Source organism: Hibiscus syriacus, unplaced genomic scaffold, assembly GCF_006381635.1.
Source record: "Hibiscus syriacus cultivar Baekdansim isolate YM2019G1 unplaced genomic scaffold, ASM638163v2 tig00111029_pilon, whole genome shotgun sequence".
NCBI classification, from domain to species: domain Eukaryota; kingdom Viridiplantae; phylum Streptophyta; class Magnoliopsida; order Malvales; family Malvaceae; genus Hibiscus; species Hibiscus syriacus.
In genome coordinates, this window is record NW_024062962.1 from 1 (window position 1) to 22,635 (window position 22,635).

Consider the following 22,635-nt stretch of genomic DNA (forward strand, 5'->3'; position numbering starts at 1 on the left):
CCTACAGAAGCGCATATGTACTGCATATGAAGGCTGTTTCAACTATTTATTTTATTTATATGCATGCATTTTATCTTTTAATTTTCTGACTGTCGGAGGTCTTCCACGGAAGCTGCTCTCAACCTGGCGTTGGGGGCAGCTACTACTACCCTACCTCCCCCTTACCCCATTGCATATGGGAATAGGGTGTTGTTGTTTCGAACGATTTGGATGATGTGGCCCAATTTGTCAAACAACATGGTATGATATTTTCTTGACTGTTGGCAGAGGATGTTGTCAATCAAAAATTAGCTGCTCAATACATTACAGAATTACGTGGGCAGATGAGGCAATTTACTTGATGAAGAAGGTGATGCTTATGTTCAAACTAATGTTTATTTATTGCACTTTCAATTTAATAATGTTCTCTTACACCAAATTATATGGGTTATATGTTGTGTAAGATGGCATGTTGCTTTCACAGATATGCATGTCTTTGGTTTGAAGCCCATGACTGATCCTTTAAATTTGGTGAGTGTATCTGAGTGTTGTCATTGCAGTTCTCTTTGATATCATGTAGTTCTCTTTCATGTAAAGAGTTTGCTTCTTACATTCTTATTTACCAGATTTTTGTTTTGTCGCCTAATTGTTTAGTATACTTGTGAAGGTATGTGTAATGCTTGTAAGAAGCCGGTCAAGGCCAGTCAATATGCTGCTCATGCAGGTTTGGAGGCATTTTACTTTTGTAATTGATCTTTCTCAATTTTTATCATTATGATCAACTTGAAAATAGTTGGGTGCTTAAAAAGCCTTTTGCACATATTTGAATCTCTTGTCTATTATTTGATTGCATTTATTCATGTATAATGTAATTTCTGTTGTCAATTAAGTATTATTTTCTCAATGATCTTCCTATAAGAAGTAGGATTAAGCGATTCATAATCTTATTGTCTACCTTTGGCATCGTTTCTCTAGTCGAGACAACTATGAATTTTTAAGCCGTATGTCAGTGGTGCTTCACTGAATTGCTTCTTTTTTCTCCGTTTGATTTTTCCAGAACTCTGTAGGTCGCTAAAAATCACAAAAGAAATTATTTTGGAGCTTGATGGTAGTACAGGCCATAGGAAACCTCCAAGGAAGGAAAGGAAGAAGTCACTAGCTGCTTATGCTAGTATCCAATTTTAATTTTGTTGGATTCACTTTTAAGTTTCAATCTCCTTTGGTTCATTTTGTTACAATATTATTGTTAGTACTTAGTACATGAAAAAAAGGAATATCAAAAGTACAAAAAAGAGTAAGATTTTTTTTATCTTTAATGAAAATTCATTTTTTTGTTGTCTTGTGTTTTATGTCAAAGAAGTGTCTTACCTTTTCAGTTTCATTACAGGAAACTTATATTTCCTTGTTGATTCATTTCATAGTTCTTAACATCTCTTAGACCAACCTACGCTAGTTGGGGACCAGGAAAGATCTGAAATTATTGATGCTGATGATGAGACTACAGCATCTGAATCCCTCATGGATGGGCAAATTGGAATGTCTTCAACTTTAACTGTGCATGCAAAACGTAAGTTGATAATGTTGATTTCACTTGCATTTCCCACCATTTTAATGGTATGATTTTATGATGTAATATGTCTACTTTGAAATGTGTCTTTATTTACTTATTACATTTCAGTTCTATCATCGCAGCAAATGCCTCATTATTTCAGCTTGATGCATCATTTCCCTTTTCCTGTAGGGAAGTCCGCTTGTACAGATAGGGGATATCTGATGGATGGCTCAGGAATTAGACCCCAGAATACCGATCAATCAACCTCTGTTGTGCCATCTTCTGCAAAACACTTTAAATTGTATTTCACTTGTTTTTCCTTTTCAAATAATAGTACATTTATCTAAAGATATCTTTTTATGGTTTAGCATGACAAAACTGTCTTTTCTCAAACACAAATTGCACCTTAGTATGCTTGCTATTTTCTTTCTCGTCATGATTTTCAGAAACATGTTTATCTGTTTTTGTTCCTTTTCTTTGGGATGAGAATTGGTGTATTCTTTTTCTTTAGCTCAAACATAAAGCTTGTGAAAGCAAATGTTTGAGAATGATTTTAAGTGGCCGAGCATATGACATTATGTTAATACATTTCTTTTGCACTAGTCTCCAAGCCTGGGGATGATAGATCTAGTAAAATGTATATTTGTGATATTGTGTTAGGCTTTTTGCCGGGCTTCTTATAACGTAGGGTTGCTATTGTTGTTCAAGCTATTGCTATTCTTTCCGTATGTCTTTGTTTTCTAGTGGAAGATGCCATTTTTTTTGTTGCAACTTCTGTAGGGTAGCTGTTGACCGCCTTCCCTTTCCGGATGATCCAAAAACGGCTTCTGGCATGAAAAAGATTCTAAATTCTCATGACCCATATACATGTAAGGCCACGTCGAATTAGTTGTCATTCTATTTCCTGACTTTTCCGAGCCATCTAATTCATAAAAGCTTTGGTTCACAACAAGAGTTTCCAATTTTGTGTATGAGGGTCTTGGGACAGCTCTCAATCAAAATTTTGGAGCACAGATATATACCTCACAGAAAGACTATCCGGTTACCAAATTATTGCTTTTTGCTTCTCATGCATTAATATATATCATGCACATATGCTAAGGAGTTTCCAATAGGAGCGGTTTCAGAAAGTGAAATCCCTACGGAAGCCCTTGAAAACTGTCAACTGACAAAAAGTAAGTCTTGCTGCTTTCATTTGTCCATAATTTCTGAATCCTGTTCTTAACAATGAGTTTTCTTTCTGCCATTATATCAGATTTGCCTGGGCCTCTTACCAAAATGTATTATTCTCAAAGAAATATTCGTCTTCGGTTAGCGCTTAGTCATCGGTACTTTATTACTACAACCAAAGAACTTTGCAGTGACAAGGCTAATCGACAAGTGTCACAGCAAAGCACGATGGCGTTACGGGATTCATCTCAGGTGGATAATCTGCTTACTCAGAAGCAAGAGTCTTCTCAGCAGATATCCAATCAAGATCTTGCTCAAATTTCAGAATTATGCTCAAGTAAATCTGAGAGGTACCTGCTGTCCAATGACTTTTCAAATTCACATTCTGTTGATAATATTCCTAGGCCTCAGGCTGATTCTGTTGGATTGACCCGAAGCAAATATGTTCCTGAGCATGGTGCTTTTTCAAGCAACTCAGGTAGTCTACTAACAAAGTTTTGATGTTTTTCCTTATTTTTTCCCTTTATTTACTAACCTTCTATTAGGTTGATCAATTGCAGACTAACTGCTGGGACCTTTGCAGCCTGCAAATGAAAGTGTTCATGTTGTATAGACACTGCAGGGTTCAATTTTTTGCTTGGCAAAGGTGTATTTAACCATAGATGAGATTAGGATCCATTTTGAAAACCTAGAAAAGCATCTCTTCAATTGTTCATTCTAGTCTTGTGAATTACACTTTCAAAACTGGCCTCTGTTTATATATGCATAGAAATAAAGTAAATACCTTTCAATTACCATTGCTTGCCTTCTGCTTGAGCATGCGTTCTTTCAATTTATGAATATCATATCATTCGCTCTGAATAGTCGTTTAGATAAGGAATATAAGATTTGACTATTAGCTTTCAAGAAATGTTGTTGACTCATTGCAGATAATGAAGAACGGTATGACCGTGACAAGGTGGTCCATGCTCTTGTTCAATGAGAAAATGATGGACCGAGGCAGAACCTGGAAAGTTGCTGCCAGCAAATGCCATTGACAATGGTGTTGTTTGACAGCAACAGACTTGGACAGCCTCTTGTCTTTGTCCCAAAGGTTTCTTAACTGTCCCCAACATGTACTTGTTTAGTGGAAATTTCCACTTCACTAACAAGATTATTAAAAAAAAATTGAAATCTGGTTTGTTGATCATGTGGCTGGATGCAATTGGTTGTGTTCAATATCAGCATCCAACACATACCTGGATATAGGCATGAGATAAAGACATTTGGTTTCTTTAGGATCATGGAAATTGTTGCCATTGTTTTCAATTACAGGGACAATTGAGAGGTGGGTCTCACAGGAATCAGTTTTCAAATTTGTCTATAATCACAACTATATTAATATTTGTTGGCTAATGGCGTGAAAGGTCCCTAAGCTTTAGGGCACATTACTCATGTTGGTTGGAGAAAATATATAATTGTGCGAATTTTAACACGCGCAATGGAGTGCTCAACAAACAGACAGAAGCAGGTGAAGACCATTGATATTATGCAATCCTCTATTTGTGTGGGTTATCAGGGGTATACAAAGGCTATGACCTGTATGATCAACAGCAACCGGGATCTTTGAGGGATTCACGTTCTTGTTGGACACTAAACTTGCCTCTCAACCTACTTATAAATGTTCCATAATCTAATACTACCCCTGAACCATATGAGGCTTTCAACATGTGGGATTGTAAAATTATCATATATTTTTAAAAAAATCCATTAATATTTTATTTTCATCCCTTAAAATTTTATAAATTTGTCTCTTCTTAAAATTTTAAAAATTCTCCCCTAACATAAAATTTTATATCTGTCATGCGTTCTTAAAGAACGAGGAAACAAAGTTCAGGTGGCATTGCTATTGATATACTTATGATCAATCTCAAAGCATGTACACATTGTTATTTACACCAACTCCATCATAACCCAAGCCCGAAACAGGAACACGTTTTATAGCCCGGAGTTTCTCCTTCGGATAACAAGGTCGAACTCACACAATCATCGGGTGTGTTTTTTTTTCAATGGTTTTTTGCATGGCAAAAACTGAAGAATGAAAGAGATGATTATATGGGGGTAGAAACCTATGAGGAAGAAATCACAAACTGTTACATTATGCACTATATGTAGCCTCCCTTTCACTTGACTGATTCTTCATTTTCGGAACAAGTGTAGCTGGATCTCTCGACAAAACGATATTTCCTTTGTTATCCGTTTTTGCATACTCCGCAACACGCGGATCCATCACGATTGTGCAGGATCTCCATTGTATGAACGTTAAATCAACCCCATAATAGTTCAGATGGTCAGTGATGCTGCTCCCGGACACTGACCTGCAATAGAATGTGAAAGGAGAGGAGTTCATGACAGATTTCTGAAGTAACAAGTCCAAGTTAATCATCACTCATTCCCGGTTCTCATTTGGCAAACACATGATCTGTCCAAACCCATTATTTCTCCCTTTTTTCTATGTAGAAAAGGAACACATGCATAAAAGATTAAAGATGTCTTCATCTTACATATTCATAAAACCGGAAATTGATAAATGAGAACACAAAGGTGCTTAAATAATAGCCGGAGTATAAACTAACGATAAATTTCCTTCACAAGTCTATACCTACATACAGAGAAGAGGCTTACCTACTGCACTGTGGATCCTCACCGGAACCATCGCAGACCTTCTCAAATTGATAAACCACACTTCCCAGTCCAATATTATACAGCCAACCTACAAATAAGAGATGCAGCGTAACAAGCTTATCCATGCCGTTCTTTTGTACTCAGGCTGTATTACACTCATCAAGCATCAGTCCTCTATTCACCACTTTATAATCTATGTTACACAAACTCTTCATTTGCCCTAAAGTACTCATGTCCATCACTTGTTACAAAATGATCCCTAGCGTTGCTTTGTTAAGTTCCTCAACTATTAAAAGTTACAAAATGGTCACCCAACTATTCATATGTTCTAAACTTGTCATTTTATATTAAAAAACTGACTATCGTTTGAGCTAGACGTTAACATGCTGACTGAGATATAATAAAATTTGATCCTAGAATTGTTTGAGTTGTATGGTCGTTTGAGATTTTGGTATCATATTTTATCATATCTCAATTAGTAGGTTAATGTCCAGATTAGGTTGTTGTCAATTTTTTTAATCAAAAAGGACGAGTTTGGAACATATCAGTAGTCGGGTGACCATTTTGTAACTTTTAATAGTTGGGGGACTAAAAAATGCAACACCCTATAGTTGTGATACTAATTTGTAACTTTTAATAGTCAAGAGACTTAACAAAGAAATACCCTATAATCGAGGGACCATTTGTGTACTTTACCCTTAAAATTTTCAATATTCAAATACTGATAACAACCAAATTAGCAAAATCCCGGCCTTAAATTTCCAGTAATATTGCCAATTTTAGTTGCTCGGTCAACGCTAATACAAAAGGCCATAGAAATTTTTTTTTTGGTTTTAACAAACACTGTTAACTTACTTCTGTAGGAAAGTGATGGTACGTCTTCTGAGGGAAATAAGTATAATATGGTGGCAGATGAGGTACGATGTCATGTTCATTCGTGACTCTGATTGTGTTCGGCACAAGTTTTCCATAAGAAGCAAAGGCAGCATTCCCAATACGAGGTTGTCCAAATGTTATAACTTGAATATTCTTGGCTTCATGATTAACCTGGAAATACAAGATTATTTTCTCCGACAGAGCAACCGGATAAGCTTCCAGAATTTAACCAAAGAAAATTAACTCAAGATTTGGAGAAAACATGGTATATAATTCAAACTCAGGTAGCAATCAAGAAGTATTCATGTTGACCATAATTTAACCAAGGAAAATTAACTCAAAAGATAAGTACGACAAAATAACATATGGCTAGATGAATCGGAAAGGGTTCAACCGTCAAGATTACCGTTAGGTCAAGTGCACAGAAGGAAGCTATAGCCCCTCCCATTGAATGGCCAGTAATCATGATGTCGAGGTCCCCGTAAAACTCTTGTGCTTTTTTAACAGCATATAGAATTCCAGCTCGTATGGTTGTATTGTGATAAGCGGTATAAAATCCGTGGTGCACCTGAAACAGCCGGAAAAGACTAAATATTAACAACTACCACTGGCATAAATTCACAAATTGGGATACGTTTGTTTTACATACCATAGCATTAGGCATTCCAGGGTAATTCAAATCAAGTTGTTTCCAGAATAAGTCTTTAACCCAATTCTGTATGCTGCAAACAGACAGATGAATCAATCAAATCAAAGGAACAAAAACCTTATCAATTTGTAAGAAAAATAATATATTAGTTTGAGGAACTTTAAATCTTTTTTATCGGTTATCATTAGATGCCAATGGACAACTCTTTTAGAGAACAACGCTGAACAGAAATTATAAAAGGCAAATAATATAGTACCTGTTATCCTGTGTTCCTCTAAAGGCAATAATAATGGCATTAATATCCTTTGCCACTCCAACAAATCCCTATCAATTGATAGTCATTTTCACGTCAGTTACAAAAAAAAAGTATTATGTACAACACAAACTTCATCCAGATACTAGTCTATGTTACTAGTGGGTGTATCGAGTATGCCCAATTTTCTCTAGTTTTCTTCATATATTTTCTCCAAATATGTTCCGGACACAGGAGCTTTAGGAAAAACAGAGCTGGAGCAACATAATGAACAATGAGAAATGCACCTGTAAACAATTCTGAACATCAACGACAAGCTCAACAACTTCAAATCCCTTTTTCAACAAAGGAGCATTAGGATGACCGATTGGAGTGCAAACCTACTTAAATAATGAATATTAAATAAAAATATATAAAATCAAGTACCTTAGTCAAACCATCACATCTTTCACACGTCCACGTAAATAGTTCTGTTAAATCTGATGCATAAACCTATGGGGAGAAAATTTGCTTGAGCTACCATATCAAAGATAAGAAAAGAAATACGAGTGAAGCACACATCAACTCTATGTAATATATTAAGCAAGAACATTCAATTGATTGATTAGTCTATTATAGAACAAACGAGATGGCATCATTTACACCGATTTCATGACTTCTCTCATTTTATCAGAATTCCAGAACAAACGAGATGGGATCATTTACATCGATCTTAGGACTACTAACTCATTTTATTGGAACTATTTTTTATTTTTTTTTTTGCAAATTCATTTTATTGGAACTCTAGAATAATAAGATGGGGTCATTTAAATCAACCTTAGGACTTCTATCAAGGAATTCTAGAACAAACGATACAGGTCATCTACATTAATCGTGGGACTTCTATCTCATTTTGTTGGCTACATGGCGCACGCGTGTACACACAGAAGAATACATAAACTGATGGCAGCAACAACCAGAGAACGAAACCAAAATTTCTTAGATAATTGCTATCAATTTGAAGCTCAAGTTCATCAAAAGTAAAAAGGTAATATTAAACAACTTTACCGCCGATGCATATTCTACTAAAATAGTGGCAAGTGTACGATTGTAGACGGCGATTTTATCATTGTTCTTCACCTGCAATTCTACAGAAAACAAAAACAAATCCTCAATGAACAATTTTCTTTTTAAATTCTCATAAGCTACAAACGAATAAATTTTAGCCGGTTTTAAAATTTAATTGCAAAAATTAGGGATACTTCACTGTTGTTACAATAGGAAGAGCTAATATTTAAAAGAAAATTTCAGAAATAAGAGATGAATCTAATCAGCACCTCTACCACAAGAAGATGCAATTAAAGACGTTAAATCATCAAAAAAATCGTCTTTTGCTCCATGATCTGTGAACAAGGAGAATTGTTAGGAGTTATAACTCGCCAAAAAGGAAATGGAAAATCAAAGAAGCGGACCTGGTAAGAAGGGGGATCGTGGAGCTCCGATTAAGATAGAAGCCTGGGTTCTCCGTGGGGGAACCGTACGGCTCCGGTTGGCTAGAACGACGGCGTTTGGAGAAATCAAAGGATATGTATAGTTTGAATTTCTAAATGGAAGTGGAAATTACTTTGAAACAAAAAGACAAGGGGGAAAATTAGTGTTCAAATATACATTTCTTTACCCGTTTTCTGTTTTTTCAGTTACCCTTTTCCCTCTGTAAGCTGCTCGCATCACCAAACTACCATTTAATTATAGGGCAAACTACGCATTTAGTCATCCAACTATCATTTCAATTTCGTTTTGATCATTCAACTATTTTTTTAAATCAATTCCGTTTTAGTCACATTAAATAATGATGTGATATATATGATAATAATTTTAATCTCAAAATTATACATTCTATCATTTTTTGTAATTCAAATATTTGTTTAAAGACTCAATTTTTTTTACGATGATCATTACTCGAACTTGAGACCTCAAAGAATAATAACAAGTCTCTTAACCACTGAGATCGCTTGATTTATGCATTTATGATACGGGTTATAAAAGGGAAAACTCTGAAATTCCATACACATGATTTCTGAACAACAATGACATTTATGATGCAAAAAATGGGACCCTCTTCCCACCATTTACTCTAATAATATCAATCTCTGGGTAAAAATGATGAAAGTGAAGATTATTAACATTTACCTATTAAAATGCGCTTATGTCAAACCTCTCTTACAATGATCTCCCATGTCTTTGCTCGAAAGACTGAAATGACAAAATAGGGACATGCAAGTATCACTCGTTCGTGCCGTCAAAGCTACCTATGCCATTGCCTCGTTTTTTCTCCCTCAAATTCTTACCCCATACTTTAGCCTCCGCAACAGCACGTTCGCGATCAAGAACGCGATTACGTGGAGTTTCTCCTGTTCTTGTACTATTCAGAGGGCTGCCTCGATGAGATTCGTCTCGTTCTGAATCATCAAAACCCCACTTCCTCTCTGATCCGCCACCAGTTTCATTTCTACCAAGCTCAGCCCCAGCTCAATTTCCTAGCATGGTTCCTTGTCCGGTAATCGGGTGAATTTCTATGGGTGGAAGGGGAACCATGTCCGCGCTCATCAGGGCTGTCCAATCCATCTGTCATACTTCTTCGGTCATCCTTGAGCCTCAAAGTTGATGGACCAACTCCGTTGCTTTGATTTCCGGACGCATTAGAGACGTAGGTTTGTGAGGCTAAATAAGTAAGTGCTGTCACAACATCACCTATTAGAGGCCTCGTAGCAGCTTGTTCCTGCAAACACATTGCCGCCACAGCAAGAGCTTGGTATAGTCCCCGCATTGGATAACGACCTTGCAGTAGTGGATCAGCCCTTAGGGAACTTCCTACGATCTCTGAAAAGTGGCCGTACCTACAAAACCCCATGTTTGCAAGTTCGAAAAGAGGTACACCGAACTCGATTAAATCGAAGTATTAACAAATAAAATGTAACAATCATTCCGCATAAGCATAAACTTTTGAAGAAATCTCTTACGTTTCTGAATCATGGATGGGTAAAAGAAAAAAGATACTCACCCATGCAACAAGATTATGCTCTCCATGAGAACGTGTTTCGTCAATGGCCTTGCACCCTGTAATAAGCTCGAGCAAGACCACCCCAAAACTATAGACATCAGATTTTAGAGTGAGCTGGCCGGTCATTGCATATTCGGGAGCGCAATAACCGTAAGTGCCCATCACACGTGTGGACACATGAGTTTTGTCACCAACAGGACCCAGTTTTGCAAGCCCAAAATCAGATAATTTAGGGTGATAGCCCTCACCAAGAAGGATGTTGGATGATTTTAAGTCTCTGTAAATAACGGGAGGATTAGCTTTATCATGCAAGTATTCCAATCCCTTGGCTGCACCAGCAGCGATCTTCATTCTGGTATTCCAATCCAGAGGTTCCTTGTCCAGTGGAAGATCTGAGAAACAAATTTAATACACAGTAATCAATGAGGTCTTTTGGAGTGCAATTCTCTAACTATAACTAGAAACTGCATACTGAAACAAGACAAAGTGAATAGAACTAATGTCGGGAGCAAACCTTAAATACACAAGTATTATTGAAATGCCCTATAAAAGTTGTGCATGTCATTAGATGTCAAGTAGAAAACCAAAGCCAATGCAATGGTTTCAAGTACGAGATGATTCCCAATTGATTGCCAACTATTACGAGAAAGGATTCTGATGTCAAGCTATTTAGAGACATTTTTATTCATGATTTTTCTCACAATAATCACCTATGTTAATTGAACTTGGCTGAGTACGGGATACAGGTATGGTATGTCAAATTTGTTCCACAAAAATTTGCTGAAATAAGAACCATTCTCCTTACATCACGAGTCCAGAAAACCTTTAAATCTTAATTGCCCGTTAAAGTGACCTATCTATAAGGAAGTACATTTATACCCGTCAACCTAATGTTGTTTTATTGATAAACAACTCGGTAATTAAGGCTACAAACCTTCTATCATAATTTGCTCAACCGAAAAATTGTAGTTCCTAAAAACTGGTAAAACCAAACGGCCATGTATACTCTCAGATAACCTTTAAAGTTAATCATAAGTATGTGATTCAGTTTTCAAGCTGACATTGCAGTCAAACCAAAATATAGATGCAAGCTATGTTACTCCAACTCTTCGATTTTCTTGAAGTACCCATGTCAAATATTCACATCAAGTCTGAGTAACATAAATTGCAAGTACCACGAACCAAAGACAGGCTAACTTACCATGTAAATGATCCTCCAATGACCCTAAAGGCATAAATTCGTATACAAGGAGGCGTTGGTCCCCATCAGCACAATAACCGATCAAGTTGACAAGGTTGGGGTGATGTAAGAGGCTAAGCATGAGAACTTCAACAAGAAATTCTCGATTTCCCTGAAGACCATTTCGATCGAGCTGTTTGACAGCAACTACCTGCAAACAGAAAGCAATTGCTCAAGAAAAAGATTAAACTGCATATTCATTTCTTCACATCCATAATCGAAAAAATCTGAAAAAATCAAATTAGATAATGTTCACAAGCATCCATTACAGACCTGCCCTGTACTCTCCAACCGGCCCTTGTAAACACGTCCAAAACCACCTTCTCCTATCAGACATTCTGGCCTAAAGTTATTCGTGGCAGCAGCAAGCTCTCTGAAAGTAAATGTTTGTGCTGCAATTTTTGCCGTTGGTCCATCTTTAGGTATTGCAGGTTCCTTCTTAGGATCAGAGCCACTCTGAGATTTTGATTTGTCTGTTCAAAGAAGTGACTCAGATACGACGAATAAAATTATAGAATGAAGATAGAGAACAATTGAATTACAATTAAAAGTACAAGACAAAAGTAACGGTCCCTATGAGTTATGTTACTCAAACTAGGGTATAAGCTTTGGATAAGGGTAATGTCTGTTCAAAGAAGTGACTCATGTACTTGGAGAATGTTTGGAGGGTCATATGATATATAAAAATGTTGAAAAATATATCAGACATGAATGCTTCAAGAGAAGAGTTAAAGCAATATGGCCAGTGAACACAACTGCTAGTTGCAAATTTACTTGCAACATCAATAAAACTAAGCCATCACCTAGAAACTGTAAAGACTCTTCCATAACTTTAGGATTCTACACCATAATACACTTCTTCAACAGAATACTTCAAATTCTCCCTCACGCACAAGATTAACCTATGTTACTTGGACTCAGGTGTGAGTGTCAATCTATTGAATAGAGGTATGTGTTCAACACAAGTATGGCCAGATTTTCTAAGTTTTCCCATGTATGTGAAGGGTACCTGGAGGTCATATCCCATATACATGTCTTTGAGACGATGCCTAGCATGGATACTTCAAGAAAAATACATTCAATGTGTATGCATATATTGTTTACCACTAAATTTATGATTTTACATTGCCTTCTACATTCAAAGAGGAAGAATAAAACATCTCAGGCAAAGCTTTTGACCTTTAATGTAAATACATTCTATATCATTTCTATGAGCATTCCAAATTCTCACTAGAAATACATGTAATAGTATTTAGTCTATATTAGTTAATAATTACGAGATCCTTCCCTTGCAGACAAGAGTTCTGTTTCAACGGTTCAGTGTAGGCCATTTTGCTCCAAGAGAGAGTGACAGGTCGTTCATCCTCCGTTGAGGAATGGACTGTTTTTGTTGATAATCTTAGTAAGAGAGTTACTAGAAGTGAGTTAAGAGAGATTTTCAACTATTATGGAAGAGTTGTGAGGGTCTTTATTCCAAGTTTTACAGCTAAACCGAATTATAAATCATCGACGTTTGCCTTTGTGCAATTTGCGTTGGAGGCTGGTAGAAGAAGAGCAGTTCAAAACGTTAACGGAACGTTGATTGACGGGAAGAGAGTCTCAGTGGGGGTCGCAAGGTATAAGAAGGATAGGAGGAGAGAATTAGATGGGAAAAAATTTCAGAGGGAAGGAAACAAGTCAATTGGAGAGATCAAAGGTAAGCGGCAGGTGGTTATGGAAAAACCAAGAAGCCTGAGGGATGACCGATCGTTCAAGGAGGTAGTGGAAGTGAATAACAGTGGGAGGAGGGACCAGGAATTAGTGGAAAAGAAGGGAGGTCATGACAAGAAAGTAAATGGATTAAGGGATGTATGGAATATATGCACATTCCTACTGAAGATTCACAATGGGTGAAGAATGCTTTAACAGGGGTTATCAAGTATCCCTTTAAGCTCGAAATGCTGAGAGAGGCTATGCAGAATGAGGGATTCGAGGTTAAAATTGTAAGTTGGGGTTATGTTCGGAATGATTGTATTGTTATGTTCAACTCTAATGAAGAGTTTGTAAAGGCATGGTCGAATTGTCGAGAGAAGTTGTCTTCATGGTTTCATTGGTTATCTCCGCTGTTGAATGAGGAAGGTGTTCCTTTGGCGTATTGCATGGTGGAGTTGGTCGGATTACCTTTTCTGTGCTGGTCTGAACCCTTCTTGGAGAAACTTGCAGGTACGTGGGGGAGTTCGTAAGTATCATGGAGGAGACTAGAAAGAAAGTAGACCTCTCTGCAGCGAGATTATTGTTAAGGGTAGCTAGTCCGTTTGACATACCCGAATTTACAAATGTAGGGTCTTATGGGAGATCCTTTAAAGTTAAAATTAATTCGGGATTGAAGTGTACAAATTTTTCAGTTGTAATAGAGGAAGAGATGCAGAAGGCCTCAGATGATGGTTACGGTGTTGCTCTTTCGAAGGAGGAAGAAGATGGAAGTTCAGAGAAGGAAGAAGTCAACAGGGAAAAATCAGAAGAGGAAGTTCGGTCAAAGGAGGGCACGTGGCTTCAGCAAACACAAGATAGTGGGAGGTTGAAAAGTGATGGGGAACTTTCTATGAAAAAGAAATCATACACGGATCTCAATACTAACGGGTTGTCTGATAAATTTGAATTTGAATCTAACCCTATAAGGGATTATGCAGGCCTTGGGCTGCGAGGGGAAGTGGATCATATTCTTTCAGCCCAATCTGATTCTAATTGGGATTCTTATTCCCCAGTCACTAGATTAATTCCTGCTGGGCGGGCAGTAAATTTCAAGCAGGGTGGGCAAGTTAAGTCTGTCAATGATTCAGGTGAGAAGGATAGAAGCAAGTTAGTTGAGGAGGAATTGGCGGGAGTCCTTGAAGCTGAAGTTTCTGTTCCGGGTGAGATAGAAGAAGGAAAGGTGCTGCAGGAGGAGAAGTCTGGAAGCAATGAGAAGGTTTCTAAATGCTGGAAAATGGGTTTTCCTGTTCCAGTAGGTTTGACAGTTCGATGTCATCATGAAGGAAGAAAGGGTATTGGTCGCTATGCTAGAGTATATAGAAGGAAAAGGGTTAGACGAATTAGGCCTCGTTCCAGTAAAACGGTTGAGGTCATTAGTTCAGAGGTTATTCCAACTCTAGATCAGAATTTTTCAGAAGGCGAAAATTTCAAGCATTTTTCTTCGGATAATAGAGAAAATGGGAAGGAAGAATTTCTCAATGGTTCTGTTGATAATCAGAATAATTTTTTGGACATTACTGAGGGTCTGGAAGTGGTTCCTTTTTCTGTTTCAGGGAGAGGAAGAAGTATTAGAAGGGAAAGAAGAGTTCTTACCAGGGAAGCTGTAGACTTGGTCAATATTTCCACTGTTTTTTCACCCCAATTCTCAAAGTTGGTGGAGGAAGCAATGGCCACTTGGGAAGTTTGTCAGTTATTAGGTATTTCTTTCAAGGAGGGGAAGAAGACTTTCATTGATAAAATCTCAAGTCTTCAGAAGGGTGCGGAGGATGTTAAGGAAGGTTGATATGCAGGTTTGGCGGTCAAGGGTGAGTTGTTTTGGGAGTGTAGTCTTCTCATGAATAAATTAAGTATTTTTTCGTGGAACATTAGAGGGTTAGGTAGAAGGGAAAAGTCAGTAGCAGTAGCAAAACAAGTGAAGAAGTTAAAACCGATCATGATTTTTATTCAAGAATCTAAATTGGAGCATTGTCATGTTTCGATTTTAAGAAGGATAGGAGGTAATTTGTTAAAGCATTGTCATCTAAGGGTGGTTTGATTAGCATGTGGAATGAAAATGTGTTCAAGGTCACTGTGCAACATGTTCATAGAAGATTTTTGGCTTTAGTGGGGAATTTTATGAACTGTCAAAAGGAGTTTGTTTTTATTAATGTTTATGGTCCTGCTATTGAGTCTGAAAAGGAGGAATTCTATGGGGAACTGCTGAATTTTGTTGTTTCGTTGAACCTGCCATTGTGTATAGGGGGAGATTTTAATGCGTACCTAGAAACGGATGAAAAACTTGGGAGATCACAAAATTGGCATGCAATAAATATTCTTAGATCTTTCGTACAGCAAGCTAATCTCATTGACTTGCCCATGTCAGGAGGATCTTACACTTGGTGTAGTAATAGAGAATTGGCTACATGGGTTAGGTTAGATCGGTTCCTTATTTGTGGAAGTTTTCTTGACAGTTTTCCTCAGATTTCGCAAAGCCTTTTACCGCAATCAATTTCAGATCATCATCCAGTATTGCTGGAAGATTTCTGTCTTAATTGGGGCCCTAAACCTTTTAGGTTCTTCAATTATCTTTTAGAGGATCAAGGTTTTGATGAATTGGTTACAGATTTTGTGGCAGTAGAGAAGAAGAAGGTAAATAGTGGTGGTATTTTCAGGTTGTTACAAGCTGCAAAAAAGAAGATAAGAAGATGGTCAGGCAGTAGTCATTTAGGGCTGGCAGAATCTATCTCGTCTCTTGAAATGAAGATTTTTGACATGGATTTAAAGTCGCAAGGAGGCAGGTTGTCATCGGTGGAGAGGGGTCAGGTGGTTGAATTCAAGAAGGAGTTATGGAGGTTGCTAAGGATAAAGGAGAGTATTTGGTGCCAAAAATCAAGAAATAGATGGCTCAAAGAAGGTGACAAAAACACAAGGTTCTTTCACCTTAGTGCTATGAAACGGAATAGAGTCAATTCTATCCATTCATTGAAAGTAGAAGGGGAATTAGTCTCGGATCCGAGAAAATTAAAAGGCAGTGTGTTTAATTATTTCAAGACTGCTTATTCGAATATTTCAGCCTTGGAGGTAGAGGGCCTAAATTTTGATTTTCTGAAGTTAACAGCAACCCAATGTGCTTTTTTGGAGGAGGAATTTTCAGAGCAAGAAGTGTGGCATGCAATTTCGTCTTCTGATAGCTCAAAAGCTCCTGGTCCAGATGGTTTCACCTTGGGGTTTTACAAGAAATATTGGAAAGATCTCAAGGAGCAGATTATGGAGTTTTTTTCAGATTTCTATTATGGGAAGGATTGGTCTCATGGAGTAAATCATGCCTTTATTACCTTGATCCCTAAGAAATGTAATTCGAAGTGTATTGAAGACTATAGACCAATTAGTCTTGTGGGAAGCCTATATAAAATTCTCTAAAGTCCTTTCAAAGAGACTGATATCTTGTGTCAAGGATATTATCAGTCCTACACAGTTTGCTTTTATTCCGGGTAGGCAATTGATGGACTGTGTTTGTTTAGCTAATGAAGGTATCGATTTTTGGAGGAAACAAGGGCTTCAAGGGGTTGTTTTTAAAGTGGATTTCAGCAGAGCATATGATACAGTTGAATGGAAAATTCTTCTAAGGTTAATGAAAGATATGGCTTTTGGTGAGAGGTGGTGTTCTTGGATTAACCAGTGTATTTCGACTGCTTCAATATCGGTTTTAGTGAACGGGTCTCCTACAGAAGAGTTTCCCATTGCAAAAGGTTTAAGGCAAGGGTGTAGCCTTTCTCCTTTGCTGTTTAATGTGGTTGGGGAACTTCTTCATCTGATGTTGTCTAAAGCAGTGGATTCGGGTCTCTTTCAAGGGTTTTCTTTTGGCAAGAATCATTCCTCATTTTTGTTGTCCCATCTTCAGTTTGCAGATGATTTAATTATTTTCTGCCAAGCTTCTATTACCCAGATTAAGAATGTTAGTAGAGTTTTGAGGATTTTCAGCTTGATTTCGGGACTGCATATTAATTTAGCTAAGAGCAAACTTTTTGGTATTAATGTGGAGAATGATATCCTTGAAGATTGGGCTAGGGAGATTGGATGTTCTATAGGTACATTTCCATCGGTTTATCTTGGACTTCCGTTAGGGGCGTCAAAGAATTCAGAGAAGTTGTGGGATCCGGTGATTGACAGTTTTTCGAAGAAGTTGGCAGGTTGGAAAGCTGTTTCGTTATCTATGGCTGGCCGATTGGTGCTAATCAAGTCTGTTTTATCATCTCTCCCTATTTTTTTCCTATCCATTTTTAAGTTGCCCTCTACTGTCTGTCATCGGTTAAATTCCATGATGTCGAATTTTTTTTGGGGAGGAGGGGTCGAAAAGAAGAGAATGCATTGGGTGAGGTGGAATACTATCTGCAGGCCGTTGAGTGGAGGAGGCATGGGGGTTGCTGATTTGAATCTAACAAACCGAGCGCTGCTGGGAAAGTGGGTATGGAAATTTGCTAATGATAAAAATTCGTTGTGGAAGAATTTCTTATGTAGCAAACACGATGTGAGCTGTCATTCCATGGATATTTCTAAGGTCCTTTCTCCAAAAGACTCTTGGATATGGAGGGGAATTGTGAATAATTTTATTAAGGATGATGCTATTGGTGGTTGTCTCCGATCTCATGCTAAGCTTCAAATCGGTAATGGCAAATCAATTTCTTTTTGGAACGATTTATGGATTGGGGAGTTCCCTTTGAAACTGCTTTTCCCGAGGATATTTGCTCTTTCTACAAATAAATTGGGTACTGTAGTGGATTTTGGTAGTTTTGATTCCAATGGATGGGGATGGAATATTCAGACGAGAAGGAGTCTTTGTGATTGGGAGATTGAGCAGTTGGCAGAGTTACTGGATATGCTTAAAAACATTAATCTTTTGGAGCATTTGGAGGATAGTTTGTTGTGGGATGGTTCGGGTGAGGGTCTGTTCTCAGTTAAAGCTTGTAGGAGAGTTCTTTCTTCTTCTCTTGATGATTCTTTTCAATGGAATAAGTGTGTTTGGCAGGGTTTAGTTCCCCCTAGAGTGGAGACTTTCTTTTGGCAACTATCCCACCAAAAAGTTGCAGTGAGAGTGGAACTGTTGAAAAGAGGGGTTCATTTAGGGGATAACAATCTCTGCCCTTTTTGTAATCAAAGGGATGAATCAGTTCAGCATTTATTTATTTCTTGTGTTGTTTCTTGGGATTTGTGGACTAAGCTTTTAGGGTACTGGGGTATTCAGTTAGCTATTCCACAAGACCCTCCTAGTCTGCTCTGTTCGTGGGTTGCTTTGATGCCTAATTCTGCTATTTGGAAGTTTATTCCAGGGGCTGTTTTTTGGTCAATTTGGAAAATGAGAAATGAGTTAATTTTTGAAGAAAGAAAACTAGACAGAATTTTACTGTTTTTCACTGTTCGTTTAAGGTTAGCCAAATGGTTTTTAGCAAAAAAGTATCCCCTATTCTCTATTCAGGTAGACTCTCTAATTGGTGATCCCTCTTTGGCTGACCATTTTTCTGCTCCTAAGGTTCTGAACAACATTGTGTACTGCTGGAATCCTCCTCCGGTGTACTATTTTAAGATGAATGTGGATGGGGCTGTTTGCTGTGTTGGGATGATGGCTGGTATAGGAGGAATTCTCAGGGATTGGAATCGGGTTACTCTTCTTTCATTCTCTGAAAGTGTCGGGCCTACCACACCTATTCTAGCAGAACTTAAAGCTATCAAAAAAGGCATTGACATCTTTGTTTCTTCAGATTGGGTGTTGAAGGGCAGGCTTATTATCGAATGTGACTCAAAGACAGCAGTGGATTGGATCATTAATCAAGTTTCTGCCCCGGTTTTTCTGTCTAATTTTGTTAAGGAAATAGTGGCTTCTGTTTCTTTAATTCATGCTATTGTCAGGTGGATTCCTAGGAGTTGTAATTGTGAAGCTGACAAGTTAGCGAAGGAGGGAATTGGGTGATTGTAGTCATGGATTTAGTTGGTTTGTATGCTGTAGAGGAATAGTGTGTCAGGAGTGTTTTATGTTGGGAGTATTTGGCTGGAGAGTTCTTAAGTTTTATGTAATAGTTTTATATTTAATAAAATTATGTACTCTTTTCCTCCTTCAACTAGTTGGTTCTTGCCTATGGGCAAGGGTCTACTAAGAGGGAGGTTTTTAAAGAGGCATTCTATTCCTATCAAAAAAAAATGTTGAAGTCCCCCTCCAGTTGATTTCTTTAAGATGAATGTTGATGGAGTTGTAAGGTTTGACGGGTTGGTAGGAGGAATCGGTGTTATTTTAAGAGATTGGAAACACTTCACTCTACTGACTTTTTCAGAAAGTGTAGGTCCGGGCCCTCCACCTTTAGCAGAATTGAAAGCCATTAAAAAAGGCATCGAGATCTTTCTCTCTTCAGTGTGGGTTCCTGAGGGTAGACTGATTGTTGAAAGCGACTGCAAGTCTGCAATGGAGTGGATTAATCTCCTTCTACTGCTCCTACTTTCTTTAGTAACCTAGTAAAGGATATTGTGTCCCTTGTATCAGCTAAGGCGTACATAGTTAGGTTGATTCCAAGGGGTTGCAACTGTGAGGCTGATAAGTTAACGAAGGAGGGGATTGGGTGATTGTAAGGGTTTCTTTAGCTGTTCTTTGTGTTTTTTTGAGAGCACATGTATTTGGTGTAATATTTAAGTCTTATGTAATTTGGTTCTATTAATAAATTGAGGTACTCTTTTCCTCCTTCCGCTAGTCGTTTCTTTTTAATGAGGCCTCCTACTTTTATCAAAAAAAAAGTTAATAATTACATATTAACAAGCTATGGTGTTTGCATATATTCGAACATAGGGGTGAGAATATGACCTTCTAAGGATTCTTCAAATACATGGAAAAACTATGAAAATAATTAAACGTGTTTGTGTTAGACACATCCATATCCAAAGCTACAGCCAATTCTGAGTAACAATTACGGATATCAAGCTATGTTGCTTCGACTCCTCATTCTGCTTGAAATACTTGTTTCGGACACATATTACCATACGGGTGAGAGAGTATTACCTTTTAAAGATCCTCCAAATACATGAAAAAACTACAGAAACATTTAAACATGCCCATCTTGGATGCATATCTATATCTGAGGCTTACATCAGGGTTTAGGTAACATACTAAACGAGATTTTACTAGGAAATGGGAAAATTCACATTCCTAAAACCAAGAGTAGGTCTCCTAAAAATCAACTACCTAATAATTCATCAAAGAACAACAACAAAACACCTCAAAACAACTATAATGAACTTATAGCCAATTCTTTATTTTTCTTTAAATACTCGCCTGCACTCGTAGCAAGAGACATGGATAGAGGGATATGGCCTCTAAGAATCCTCCAATACACAGAAAAACTTTGAAAAATCTACCAATACCAGTACCAAACTAATACTCGAATTGGACACTTATACCCAAATTAGAATGACATAGACCATAGATATACCAAATTAAACTTATCCCCATCCTGTACTCATATAAACACGTAGATATGAGGATATGTCTCCTAGGATCCTCTAAATACATTATAAACCTTTGAAAATCTGGTCATACAACAACACTAGTACCTAAGTTAGAGTATAAATTGTATCAGATCAAACTTGCAACACATTCTAACCGTTAACATATCATTAAGGGAAAAAATAAAAGCAGAATTCAACATGTTCCAGATGATAAAATACCAACAACTTGAAACAATTCAAACAAAAAAAGAGAGAGAAATTTAGGCTACGAAATGAAAAAGAAATACCTAAATTGACTTTATTAACATGATGAAACTGTCCAAGTGAGCCATCTTTAGCAGAATCTTTCTTTTGCAGCTCTTTCACAGTGATTCCACCATTGTTGCCAGCCGTGTTTGATGATCCAAAACAAGGAAAACACCCACCCATAATCAAAATCCAACCAAATCAAACAAAACCCAAGATTAAAAACCCTAATTTTTACACAATTATTCAGTGATTACTCCAAACCACCTTCGCTTTCACACCTTACACCAAAAAAGGAACTCAAAATTTCCCTTTAAAACTCCTATATTTAGCAGCACTTTTATCGCCTTAAAATCTTCTTTCCTTTGGCTTCTCTCTATTATCTAAAATTCTCATTTACGACAAAGATTTGAATCCAAAGTGGCAGATCAACAAATACAAGAAAAAGATTATGTTGTCCAAGACGAAGAGAAAACAAAAGCAAAGAAGAAAGGAAAAATAATTTAATGAACAAAAAAAAAAACAGAGGCCAAAAATTAATTTACTTCAGTGGTAGGTAAATTTATTTTCCAATAATTACTCAATTTATGATTAGTTAGGTAAGTTCCTTAATTATACAGATAATTTTTTTAATTTAATAAAAAACATTTACTCATTTTCTTCGTTGCACCGAAATTAAATTATAATAAATACTTATAAGATATACAGTTATATATAATGATTTAGTATTTGGGTAAAGTAATCAAATGATCCTGATTATAGGATAATACTTTGTTGAGTCTCCTAACTATTAAAAGTTACAAAATAGTCATCTGACTATTCATATAATCCAGACTCATCATTTTCTATTAAAAATTAACGATTGTCTGAGTTGGATATTAATATGTTGACTGATATATGATAAAATATGATATTATAATCGTTTGAGTTGTATTTTGTTGATTGACTCTTCGTTTATATTATATCATCAAGCCAATAATTGAAATATTATGTTATGGAGCTAGTGCTTGAAAGTAATGACATCGTTAATAAACAATATTAAAATATAATTTTATCATATCTCAGTCAACATGTTAACATCTAGCTTAGATAGTCGTTAATTTTTTAACGAAAAAATATAAGTTTGAAATATATGAATAATTATGTGACAATTTTGTAACTTTTAATAATCGACGGACTTAATAAAACATTATCCTATAATCAAAATATTGTTTTGTAATTTTTAATAGTTAAAGGACTCAACAAAACAAGTATAATAGAAAAACGATTTGTACACTTTATCTTTAATATTTATATAACACACCCCAAACCTAATCAAACTCCCATAAATTATTTTTCTCATTAATTACTATAAATGTAATTATCATTCATAGATATAATTTATAAATAAACTTTACACAAGTACATTTCGTATTTAAAAAGAATTTTTATTTTTTAAGTATTCAAGGTGGAACAATGAATTCGTTTTATGCAAATAGAGCCGCTAATGTTACTAAAAAAGAGATATTTAAAATTACAATTAAGTTTTAAAATTAAATATAATTAAAATATTTTTCTATGATTATCGATAAATAAACTAGCCACCCTATATCATTCAAGGAAAAAGTTAAAACCCAATTAAGAAACGCAACTAAAAAACATATATGAACAAATCTGACTGCACCTACAAACGAACCATAACATGAAATTAAACTACTAAAAGACCACTAAGAACTACAAATTAAAATCGAACGTCATAATAAAATTATCTATAAACGTAAATCACGTATCA

At 36.6% G+C, this 22,635-nt stretch overlaps 2 protein-coding genes and 1 pseudogene across 3 annotated transcripts; 1 reads left to right on the top strand and 2 right to left on the bottom strand.

The window, feature by feature from the left end:
• The first annotated feature begins 307 nt into the window (after positions 1–307).
• LOC120151211 lies at positions 308–3,500 on the top strand. 2 transcript variants are annotated; one of them, XM_039163731.1, is made up of 10 exons: positions 308–349; positions 464–510; positions 647–703; positions 1,037–1,150; positions 1,418–1,546; positions 1,721–1,832; positions 2,312–2,405; positions 2,634–2,706; positions 2,787–3,179; positions 3,247–3,500. In XM_039163731.1, the coding sequence occupies exons 3-10, from the start codon at positions 649–651 to the stop codon at positions 3,249–3,251; spliced, it is 975 nt and encodes a 324-aa protein (XP_039019662.1). In that variant the 5' UTR covers positions 308–349; positions 464–510; positions 647–648; the 3' UTR covers positions 3,252–3,500. The 2 variants fall into 2 exon arrangements, with proteins under 2 accessions (XP_039019662.1, XP_039019661.1); XM_039163730.1 differs by having other exon boundaries at positions 3,262–3,500.
• A 1,390-nt stretch (positions 3,501–4,890) lies between these two features.
• LOC120151213 (lipase ZK262.3-like) lies at positions 4,891–8,850 on the bottom strand. Its single transcript, XM_039163732.1, has 12 exons — positions 8,801–8,850; positions 8,595–8,725; positions 8,460–8,525; positions 8,191–8,270; positions 7,570–7,635; positions 7,431–7,478; positions 7,147–7,214; positions 6,891–6,963; positions 6,648–6,809; positions 6,221–6,412; positions 5,366–5,453; positions 4,891–5,058 (listed from the first exon to the last, which is right to left on the bottom strand). Exons 1-12 carry the CDS (start codon positions 8,848–8,850, stop codon positions 5,024–5,026), a joined length of 1,059 nt encoding a protein of 352 aa, XP_039019663.1. The 3' UTR covers positions 4,891–5,023.
• A 382-nt stretch (positions 8,851–9,232) lies between these two features.
• LOC120151210 lies at positions 9,233–21,325 on the bottom strand (annotated as a pseudogene).
• Positions 21,326–22,635: the final 1,310 nt, after the last annotated feature.

Coding starts and splice junctions, on each gene's coding strand:
- LOC120151211 (XM_039163731.1), top strand. CDS start 649: ATGTGTAATGCTTGTAAGAAGCCGGTCAAGGCCAGTCAATATGCTGCT. Junction 704..1,036: donor TCAATATGCTGCTCATGCAG/GTTTGGAGGCAT, acceptor TGATTTTTCCAG/AACTCTGTAGGTCGCTAAAA. Junction 1,833..2,311: donor TCTGCAAAACACTTTAAATT/GTATTTCACTTG, acceptor CAACTTCTGTAG/GGTAGCTGTTGACCGCCTTC.
- LOC120151213 (XM_039163732.1), bottom strand. CDS start 8,850: ATGCGAGCAGCTTACAGAGGGAAAAGGGTAACTGAAAAAACAGAAAAC. Junction 7,636..8,190: donor TAGTAGAATATGCATCGGCG/GTAAAGTTGTTT, acceptor TTCTCCCCATAG/GTTTATGCATCAGATTTAAC. Junction 6,810..6,890: donor CTGGAATGCCTAATGCTATG/GTATGTAAAACA, acceptor CGGCTGTTTCAG/GTGCACCACGGATTTTATAC.